Genomic DNA, 11,136 nt, shown 5'->3' with positions numbered 1-11,136 from the left:
CATCCATGCAATATTCATAACTTTATTTTAGGTACTTAATGTTAAAATGGACGTGACAAAAACCTGAGCAAACAAATAGAGGAAAACATCAACTAATCGTAGCATTAATTTAAATATTAGAATAATTTGTATACTTATTTTTAATAAAATAAGTATACAAACTCCAATGAGAATACAAATTTAAATAATTATTCTAAATAAATTTAACTGAAACAATATTTAAATAACAAATAAAAAAAATTTGTATACTTATTTCTAATAAAATAAGTATACAAACTCCAATAGAAATATAAATTTAAATAATTATTCTAAAAAAATTTAATCGAAACAATATTTAAATAATAAATAAAAATACAAATACGAATTATTTTAATATTTGAATTAATATTTCCATTGAAGTGCTATAATTGGTTCACATTTTTCTCTATTTGTCGGCTCACGTTTTTATAACGTCCATTTAACGTTAATGACAAAAAAATAAAGTTTTTGGATATTATAAAATCTAAATAAATATTTTTCAGAGAATAAAACTAAAAACTGTTATATTTACAAGCATAAAAAACATATTTAAATATTTTAATCCACATTTCCTTTATCAATTAACGTTCTTGTAACATCTACTTAAGGATCAAAATTATATGTTTAAAAGTTATAAATTTTTTTTTTACTAAAATTTACCCATGACCGTGGACTATTTTTCTCCTTCTCACAAGTGAGGGAGTTTCATTTTATTCTCATCATAGAAGCCAAGCCACCTTACATACAAGTATTAAAATTTACGTTTTAATTAATAAAAAAATGTATTTATGTAAAACAAAAATTAATTGTATTTTGCGTTTCACAATAATTAATTTGTTTGCAAAATAAAAATTGTCTCAAAGTAATTGATATTTTTAATTTTTAAAGTGATATAATTATATTTTTAAAATATATTTTATAAATAATAATTAATACTATATAGAACAATTATTAAAAAAAAAACTGTTCGTTCTTTTGTTCATATTTTTTTTTATCAAAACCCTCTTTTTATTCATTTGTTTCATATCTATAATTTATTTTAATATGTCTAAAATAGTAGATTGATAATTGTGTGCGGGGAGGGAGTATGATTTTACCTCAATTTTTCAATTTTTTTCTAGTATAGGCGATGTATGAAATCGCCTAATTTATTTTTCTTCTGAGCAACCAAACACAAGCTGGCAAAATCAAATTAACACTTGTCTAACACAAATAGATTCATCGAATCAGGACGTGATCGTTTTCTTTAATTTAGTGTCACTCACCTTTTCTATTAATGGGTTTCAGATTTCAATATTTCAAAATAATAAATTTCGTGAAGACTCACAAGAACCATCGATTGTGGAGAATTGAAAACGAAGCTAAAACTGTTTACGGGTATATTCTATTTCATGTGTATATAGTATTACAATGCGTTCTCTTTTTTCCCTTTTGAGTCGTTGTTTATTGATTTTAATTTGTTCTAATTTTTTGCTTCGTTGAAATAATGATAGGTTTAGATTGGAATCTTCCACTATCAATGGTTTGCATGAGAAGCATAGGAAAGAGAGGTGAGTTTTTAGTCTATAGTTAGGTTGGACTTTATTCTTCAAACTTAAAATCATTTTTGAATTGACATTTAGTGGCTCTTAGTAGTTTGGAAAAGTTCAAATTTGGGTTGTCTTGTTATGTTTAAGGAAAAGTTCAATTCGTGTTTGTTATATTGTTACTCGCATAAAGTGTGAACTAAAAAGCAAATGTTGTGGCACCACGTTAACGCTAATGTATGATACTATATTTTAATTGATATTATTTTATTGAATGGTTTACATTGCATGTGTTTGGTTTAGCGGCGGGTTGTCGCCGCCGTGAGTTTAAAGCTCTCCAATTGTGGTTTTGGAAGCTTAAATATGTAGAGCTTTTGGGCCACCATGATTTTGGTGTTTTCCAAACAGGTGTTTCGTTCAGCAGTAAAATAATTGATTTTAGTAACTTAGTTAAAATTGTGTTAAAAATGTATAGTGGTTTATGTTTAAATTCGTTTATATCAAAGTGAGTTGAAAAGTTATAGTGTAAAAATCACATTTGGAGTAAAAAACTACAAATTCTCTGTTCAAGTAGCATTGTCAAATAGCCGCTATAGCATAGTGAAAATTGAACTAATCGCTATTGCTCTACGATACACTATTAAGTCAGTGTTGTCAAATAACCGATAATGCGATGCTATAGCACTATAGCATAGTGGAATGTGAACAAGCCGCTATTTTCTGTGATCCACAATTGACAATACTAACTTCAAGTAAGAATAAATTTTAGAAGTAAAATCAATTTCAATCGACATCATCCAAACATATCAAAATCAATTTTGTGTCTGAAATTACTTTTGACTCTCTACGACAAAACCAAACACATGTAGTTTAAATCACACATAAAAATGTAACGAGAGAGGGATTGAACAACAATACAACATGACTATCTTTACGGAGGAAACTTATAGATGGATACTCATAAAAATATAACAATATTAAGGTTTAATAATTTGATTCATTTTTAATCTTATTAGGGAGGTTGACATAAGTGCATGTTTGAATTGACAATGAGTTTGGTATAATCACAATTTGCCACAATGATTTTAGTAAAAGCTTCACTTTGGAGCTTCAACAACATAAACAGAGTGAAACTTGCATTACACTTGTTTTTCATTTGATGTATTAGTGTTTCCCATTTTGAAGCCATTAAATTCTTGTAATGGTTTGATTGTTATTCCTAGCCATAAACGAATGATATTTGAGAATTTGTTATCAATAGGCTTAAAATGTCAATATTAATGTATGTGCATTTTTGGAATTACTTTTAGTATGTTAACTAAGTTTATCAAAATACAGATGTACTTACATGCACATCAATAGATATTAAATTTCACTATCAATTTCCCTATATTTCAAACTGCTTTGTCATCTTATATTTAGATAATACCATATCCGAATTGTCCTCCTAAAATTCTTCAAATTATTCTCCAGATTAAATTAGATTCGAAATTTGGCAATAGAAATCAAGACAAAGTGTCAGTGAAATTGTTAGTAGTAATATATACCATGGTTCAACTTCTCTTTATTTTAACTTTTTGGACTACTTGGTTATTGAGGGGATCCCATTTCCATACCAACTCAAGATATGCGTATTGGACTTTATGTAATAACAAGCAGAAATGGTCGAGGTATTTGTGCAAATAGGTATAATCCGTTTAATTGCAAAAATTCTCAAAATGAAAAAATTAGCAATAATAATTATAAGTATATTAAAAAAACGAATTGCAATTCCTATGATGCAATTGGAGCTTATCGACAGAAAAACGAGTAACAATAAGGAAAGGGCTACTTGGTTAGTAGTAATATACACCATGGTTCAACTTCTCTTTAATTTAACTTTTTGGACTACTTGGTTATCGACTAAGCACGTCAATTACAAGTTGTCTTATGATTTAATAATATATTAATAAATTTCAGATTGTGGTAACTTTTGCTTCTTCTCACACACACTATATATATATATATATATATATATATATATATATCCTCTCTACCATTCTTCATATGAAGTAAATAGTTGGTTTGCTACATGAGAACCCAAACTTCTGAGTCTTCCATAGGTTGTTAGTAAGTGTTGAACATAGAACTGCTATTACTTATTTAAAAAATTCTAACTATTCATGACAGTGACATGTGTGTTCTTATTTTGCTACATTTATTCTTTCAGAAAAGCACCAACTTTTGACTTGAGTTATATAAACCATAGTTGCTTCACAGTGGTGTTGCTGCTCAATAAGTGTTTCAAATTTTAACGAGTGATCCTTCCCTACCTTTCATTCAGGTTGGTTAAATGTTTCTGAATTATAGAGGTACTGTATGCATCATGGTATGCTTAACTGTGAAACTCTATGTTGTAAGTAACGTACTTTGTAATTATGTGTAATATTTGTTTTCGACCCATTAGTCAGGCCTGTTAGGTTTAGAGTAGTCTATATAAACATATTAGTGGCAAAGATGAACGTAATTGAAATCTTACTAACTCTTGCTATTCACTCCGGGTGGGAACTGCACCAATTCGATGTAAGAAAGTGTATAGGAGCTTGTTCTGAATGCAAAATTTAATACTTCAGTTAAACTATTTTCATTTTACTAGCTAAGTTTGTCACTTGAATTACAGTGAAAGTCATTGTTGATGTCCTCAATGAGTCATCCAGCGGATGAAAATATTGAAACAAAAGAGATGGATAGCAGAAGTTTGACATCTTCACAGAGCCAGGAACCATACGTGCACAAGGTTGGAGTCCCTCCAAAACAAAACCTCTTCAAGGAATTCCAATACACTGTAAAAGAAACATTCTTTTCGGACGATCCTCTACGTCCCTTCAAGGATCAGACGAAGTCCCGGAAGTTCGTTCTGGGAATAGAAGCCATATTCCCCATACTTAGTTGGGGAAGAACTTACAACCTCAAAAAATTTAGAGGAGATCTTATAGCCGGTCTAACTATTGCAAGTCTCTGCATTCCTCAGGTAAATTTACTTTAAAATGTTGATTTTTAGCTTTTTGAAGAACAATAAAATGGTTCATATGAGTAGAGAATTGTTATAATTCCTATTACTTACCGATTTTATTTTTTTTATGTTTTGATATATTTGGTTTGATAACAGGATATTGGATACTCAAAGCTTGCAAATTTGTCTCCACAGTATGGACTGTGTAAGACTCTTGTTTCTCATCAATAGTTCAAGTTTTCTATGTGTTTTTCTTAGGATGTAGAACTGAGATTTTGTTGTTTTTTGTTCTACTCTTTACAGACTCCAGTTTTGTTCCACCACTGATTTATGCTCTCATGGGTAGTTCCCGTGATATCGCAATAGGACCGGTGGCAGTGGTTTCTCTCTTATTGGGGACTTTACTTCAGAACGAGATTGATCCCAATACAAATCCAACTGAGTATAGACGACTTGCTTTTACTGCGACGTTTTTCGCTGGGATTACACAGGCAACTCTTGGAGTTTTTAGGTATGACACATTGATTCTAGGAGAGTTTACATTTGAAATTTTTCTAGCACTATACTTTTCCCTATACATGTGCTACAAAACTCTTATGAAAATTCTTTGCATTTTAATATACTAATTAGTTTTGATTGTGTGGTTTTTTGACCAGGTTAGGATTTTTGATTGATTTCCTATCTCATGCTGCAATAGTTGGTTTCATGGGAGGAGCTGCCATCACAATTGCCCTACAACAACTTAAGGGTTTCCTTGGGATTGAAAAGTTCACAAGGAAAACTGATATAATCTCTGTGATGAGTTCAGTATTCTCATCAGCCCATCATGGTGTATGCTTTCCCTCTCTTTCTCTATACCTGCACACAAAAATTAATAATGGGATTTTAAGATATATGTGTGTGCGTATGCGAACTCTAAAGCTGATTAAAATCTAACATATTGCAGTGGAACTGGCAAACTATATTAATTGGATCTACCTTTCTTGCTTTTCTTCTGTTTGCCAAGTATATTGTAAGCACTCTTATTCATTTTACTATACATTTCTTAGACGCATTTTCGGCATTGTAAATTATTTAAAAATCATGTTGTGATATATTGTGGATCAGGGAAAGAAGAGCCAGAAACTCTTCTGGGTGCCAGCAATTGCCCCATTGATATCTGTTGTGCTCTCCACTCTTTTTGTATACATAACCCGTGCAGACAAGCATGGTGTCGCAATTGTAAGTACTATAACCCTTCTCTTCTCCTGAACATTGCAGATTATAATTGTACTCAGTGTAGGTAAGACAAAAGTACTAATTGTCTAAGTAGTAGTTTTGTTTCTTCTATTGATGTGTGTAGGTAAAACACATAGAGAAAGGGATAAATCCTTCGTCCGTGAAGGAAATTTATTTTACCGGCAATTACCTTGGGAAAGGTGTTAGAATTGGCATTGTGGCTGGCATGATAGCTTTGACTGTAAGAAAGCTTTGAGACTATTATCTTTATTCATAGAGTATTTTACCGTTTACTTGTGCTTTCGGTATTATGTCATATATTTTGGTTATCAGGAAGCCATAGCAATTGGAAGAACATTTGCTTCGATGAAGGACTATCAACTGGATGGAAACAAAGAAATGGTGGCATTAGGAGCTATGAATGTTGTTGGTTCAATGACATCTTGTTATGTAGCAACTGGTAAGCTACAAGATTTATTTTTGAACCTACCTATTTTTCGTCATCAAATACAACTACAAGAAAGATGTAAGAAATGGTCATGCATGATAAAATATACTATTCCTGATTCAAATATAATCAAAAGAGAAGTCATATTTGATGGTGCAAAATATTAACAAAATCTAACTATTTTCAACCTTTTTAATGCTATTACTTTCGAAATACCCTGAAGCAAGTTCCCATACAATATTTAATGAAAAGAAAGGTTAGTTTGAAAAATGCGATTATTCTTTTGCTTACATCAAGAAAATTAAATGAGGTTAACCACTATTCTTAATCTATGTGCAGTTAGTTACTTTACCATATAATTGAGTCCGCAGGGATTAAGTTATAAATAACATTTTTCTTTTCAATCCTGATATTTCACACTAATTTCTCAATTGCATTCCTTTTACTTGTTTAAAAAAAATTCAAGGGTAGATTAAAGTATAACAGATTTTTATTTTCTTTGCAACGGATTAAAGCATATCAGATAATGTGTAACATAAATAGTAATTGACATTAAAAGTTCATTTTTAACAATTTTACCATGAACCAAACTTGAGGGGATTAATCATGAAAATGCATTTAAGTGTGTTATAAACTAATCATTTTACAACTGCTGTTATACTTTCTTTCTATCACCAGGTTCTTTCTCTCGGTCAGCAGTAAATTTCATGGCCGGCTGCGAAACTGCGGTCTCTAATATTGTCATGTCTGTTGTTGTGCTCTTAACCCTGCAATTCATTACACCACTTTTCAAATACACTCCAAATGCCATTCTTGCATCAATCATCATTTGTGCTGTCATCAACCTTGTAGACTACAAGGCAGCAATTTTGATTTGGAAAATCGATAAATTTGATTTTGTTGCTTGCATGGGAGCATTTTTTGGGGTCGTTTTTGCATCAGTCGAGATAGGACTTTTGATTGCGGTAAGTACCAAGATTAGTTATCAAATGATGTATAATTTTAAAGTAGTTTCTGATTGGCACTAATATTTACTTGATTATGATTGTTACATGTTGCGGCAGGTCTCAATATCCTTTGCAAAAATCCTATTGCAAGTCACGAGGCCCCGAACTGCGATTCTTGGGAAGATCCCTAGGACAACTGTCTATAGAAACATCCAGCAATATCCAGAGGCCACAAGGGTTCCTGGTGTACTGATAATAAGAGTTGATTCTGCAATATATTTTTCCAACTCCAATTATGTTAAAGAAAGGTAACTATGTATTCCCCCTCTATTTGTTAAACATTTAGATTCAATTAAAAGGAAACAATACAATTATTAGGCTATTGATGTCGCACTCTCTAGATGTCGTTCTGCACATGAAGGAGGTGCGTTGAGACTTGAGAGTTCCACATTGCTGATATGGCTTAGTAATAATATTTTAAACATGCATGCCGATTGGACTGAAATCTAATGATAAAAAGTGAAGGGTTGTTTTACGTTCTAAACAAGAAACATGGTCAAAGACAAAAAATTGCCCAATAAACCAAATGGATGGTTTGAATATCTGATCGAGTTACACACATTACTCTATGGAAGGATTTGTTACGGTATTAAATCGCGGTTCTGGTCGTGTTGCTCTCATTGGTATTGTTCAAAATTGGGGTCAAATTCGACTGATGTAGCTGTAATTAGGACCATGAAGACACATTAAAAACCTTTAACGTCAGAGCTACCATTATAGTTGTGGTCTATTTTTTCAAAACTTGGGATTTGTTACTTAAATTTGAAGAGTTGTATTTTGTATTATACTACCGAATTAATTAGTGTTTCACTCTTCTCATGTACACAACTATTATAAAATTGATGTTTTTTCTTTCCTTTTGGTAATAATAAAACCTATTTCTAAGATCTATTCTCTTGCAGGATATTAAGATGGCTGATGGATGAGGAAGAACGAGTGAATAGAGACTACCAAACAAGAATCCAATTTTTGATAGTTGAGATGTCACGTGAGTGTCTTTATTTTCCTTCACCCTCAATTCATTTAGGACAATTTTAAAAAAAAACAAATGCTAAATATATTTATAATAACTTAATGTTTGAGTAAATACTAATTATGGTTTGTTGTGCTCAACCTAAAAAATATGTTTAATTTTTTGCAGCCGTTACTGACATTGATACCAGTGGTATCCATGCCTTGGAAGAGTTATTTAGAAGTCTTCAAAAGAGAGAAGTTCAGGTGATTAATCAAAGTATATATATTTGTATGCTAACAGCATTTCTAAAACGTATAAAATAAGAATATAATGTGCCAATTATATATTATCTTACTAAAAAAGTAAGTACCTCTTTTTGAGCAGCTTGTTCTGGCGAATCCTGGTCCACTAGTGATAGACAAACTCCACACATCAAACTTTGCAAACTTTCTTGGTGAGGACAAGATCTTCCTCACTGTTGCAGAGGCTGTTTCATACTGTTCTCCAAAGCTGGCTGAGGAACCTTGAATGAAAAATGTAAAAATTTTGAATTTACCATCCTTAGGATAAGAAAATGTGAATGTGACGAAGAAATGAAGGTAGGTTATTAGAGAGAAAAGACTTGTGGCTTTCAGCTGAGTTAGTTATTAGGTGGTCAATGGTAACTAGAAAAAGAGTTGGCTCAAACCATTTTGGTGGATTAGTGTCATGGGGTCAGTACACATACTCCATCCATTTTAAATATAAACAAAAATGTGCATAAATATATATGTACGTTTTGTTTATATTTAAAACTGTAGGGTACATCTTTTATCACACTACATTCTATTAGTTGAAACTTAGTTGGAAATCATAAATATTGTTAGCCCATTTGAATTTCCACTATTTGAATGGACTGTGTTTAAAAGCGTATATTAGTGTTATGTTTTGACCCCAAAAAAATAGTGTCATGCAAAAATTTAACCTTATATTATATTATAAAAGAAAAAGAAATAATTTGTTTTTTTCACAATCATCGTCGCATTTAATGTAATTTTTATTATTATTTTTAGTTATATCTTCTAATTTAATGTAATGTGAATTACTTTTACATTATTATTCTCAACTTTGTAGTTATGATATTACAAATACATCAATAATTAATAAAATTAATAGAGTAGAATCACTATTGTATTTATTTATTGTTATAATTAATAAAATTAATAGAGTAGAATCACTATTGTATTTATTTATTATTATTTTTAATTTATGCAAAATCAACTGTCACAACTATTGTGCGATCGATAAAGTATAAAATATGACACTATTTAAGCATTAACTCCGTCGTTTTTATTTGAGCATTAACTCGGTTCTTTGTTTTCATCGAAAAACTAACCCAAGTTTTGGTAAATATGTCACATAAAAAGGATTCCTTTTCAACAAAGTACTAAGTAGGGCTGTGAAAAAAATTTGGTTACGAAGCTCAAATCTAAAACTGGATTTAAATTCATTTAAAATATTCGGTTAAAATAATATGGTTATAATTCGGTTTATTTATAAATTGGTTGGATAACTATTTATTTTTTATATTTGAATTTGGTTTTTATCCACTACTAATATTTTGTTAATTTTGAGATTTTATTTCTTAAAAAAATTTGAATTTTTTTTTTCGAAAAGATAACGGAAAAACTTTTTTTTCTCAAAAAAATTTTAAATCGAATTTTTTCTCGAAAAATTTGGTGAGAATTTTTTTAAAGAAATTTATTGAAAAATCGATTTTTTTATAATCGATTTTTAAACTATGAATAAATGATTTTTTTAAAAAATAATCAAATTTTAATCGATTTTAAAATTAAAATTTTCAAAACCAATTACTTAATTATAAACCGGTTTTTTAACCATAACTAATTTTATAATTGATTTTATAACCGGTTTTAAATCAAATAATAAATTTGGTTATAAATCTAAATCCATATATTAGTTTTAAAATGGATATGATTTGATTTTTAAAAAAACCAACCATGAACAACCCTAGTACTAGAACATACACGCGTGTACATGTGATTCACGGAAAAAATTATGAGCAAAAATAGTTTTATAAATGTAAAAATTAAAGTACTTTTTTAGAAAAAAAATTGAACGTGTATTGTTAACTAATTGTTTGATATAAATTAAAATAGGAGATATATAACTACAAATATTAAAAGTAATAATATAATTATAATTAGGGGATTTCTAAAGTACATTGTTTAGTTTTATTGTTTCGGTGAAGTTAATTATTTTAGTAATAATAAAAAAGTAATGCTTAATTATTGCACATCACTTCTACTTTTCAAAAGTTTTTTATTTTGTATTTCTTCTTTTAATGATTTCCGTATTGATTTTTTTAATTTTTTTTTAAATTTCAAAAACGAATTTAGTAAACGAGTTTATAAATTTGGTGACAATTTTGAGCAAATCCAATATATATTACACAAATTGAATTTTTTTTAAAGCTAAAAGAATATAATTAAGTGTATATATATATATATATATATAGATAGATAGATAGATAGATATAGATATTAAAATTATATAATTTAAACATTTTTTTATTTATGTGATATATTAATTATTAATTGAAGTAATATACTACGTTGTTTAATCATCGAAATTATAATTTAAAGTTATAGCTTATAATTTAAACTATCTATGGCGTATAAATTTTAATTTTGACGACTCAATTGTTCAATTTTAACAAATTAGACTAAATATGATTTAGAAATTTTAACTTCATTGATCAGATGGTTCAATCTTAACCATTAAAACTAACTATGATTTTAAAATTATTATTTTGATGATTCACTATAATAATATTTTACTATAGGCCACACTTTAGTTATCCACGACTACAAAAATTGTGGATGAACATAGAAATAAGCAACAAATTTTTAGGCATTGTTTATAATTTACCTATTAAGTACAATTAATAAAGCGTAGATGTATTAGACCAC

At 29.3% G+C, this 11,136-nt stretch overlaps 1 protein-coding gene and 1 long non-coding RNA gene across 9 annotated transcripts; one reads left to right on the top strand and one right to left on the bottom strand.

The window, feature by feature from the left end:
* Positions 1-1,094: 1,094 nt before the first annotated feature.
* On the top strand, positions 1,095-9,248 carry LOC101498007 (sulfate transporter 1.3). Of its 8 annotated transcripts, XM_004490306.4 has the most exons (16): positions 1,095-1,395; positions 1,512-1,568; positions 3,754-3,867; positions 4,204-4,554; positions 4,693-4,741; positions 4,840-5,047; positions 5,193-5,367; positions 5,483-5,548; positions 5,644-5,757; positions 5,879-5,995; positions 6,088-6,214; positions 6,881-7,167; positions 7,267-7,457; positions 8,112-8,197; positions 8,351-8,427; positions 8,549-9,248. In XM_004490306.4, exons 4-16 carry the CDS (start codon positions 4,219-4,221, stop codon positions 8,690-8,692), a joined length of 1,977 nt encoding a protein of 658 aa, XP_004490363.1. In that variant the 5' UTR covers positions 1,095-1,395; positions 1,512-1,568; positions 3,754-3,867; positions 4,204-4,218; the 3' UTR covers positions 8,693-9,248. The 8 variants fall into 8 exon arrangements, with proteins under 8 accessions (XP_004490363.1, XP_004490366.1, XP_004490362.1 ...); XM_004490309.4 differs by lacking the exon at positions 3,754-3,867; XM_004490305.4 differs by lacking the exons at positions 1,095-1,395; positions 1,512-1,568 and adding an exon at positions 3,514-3,653.
* Positions 6,671-8,673, bottom strand: LOC140919492 (uncharacterized). Its single transcript, XR_012162103.1, has 2 exons — positions 8,535-8,673; positions 6,671-7,417 (listed from the first exon to the last, which is right to left on the bottom strand). It is a non-coding gene; the product is annotated as an uncharacterized lncRNA (long non-coding RNA).
* Positions 9,249-11,136: the final 1,888 nt, after the last annotated feature.

This window comes from Cicer arietinum, chromosome 2 (genome assembly GCF_000331145.2).
Source record: "Cicer arietinum cultivar CDC Frontier isolate Library 1 chromosome 2, Cicar.CDCFrontier_v2.0, whole genome shotgun sequence".
Classification (NCBI taxonomy): Eukaryota; Viridiplantae; Streptophyta; class Magnoliopsida; order Fabales; family Fabaceae; genus Cicer; species Cicer arietinum.
This window is presented reverse-complemented; position numbering and strand designations above follow the sequence as displayed.

Coding starts and splice junctions, on each gene's coding strand:
- LOC101498007 (XM_004490309.4), top strand. CDS start 4,219: ATGTCCTCAATGAGTCATCCAGCGGATGAAAATATTGAAACAAAAGAG. Junction 4,742..4,839: donor GTCTCCACAGTATGGACTGT/GTAAGACTCTTG, acceptor TACTCTTTACAG/ACTCCAGTTTTGTTCCACCA. Junction 5,549..5,643: donor TTCTGTTTGCCAAGTATATT/GTAAGCACTCTT, acceptor ATTGTGGATCAG/GGAAAGAAGAGCCAGAAACT.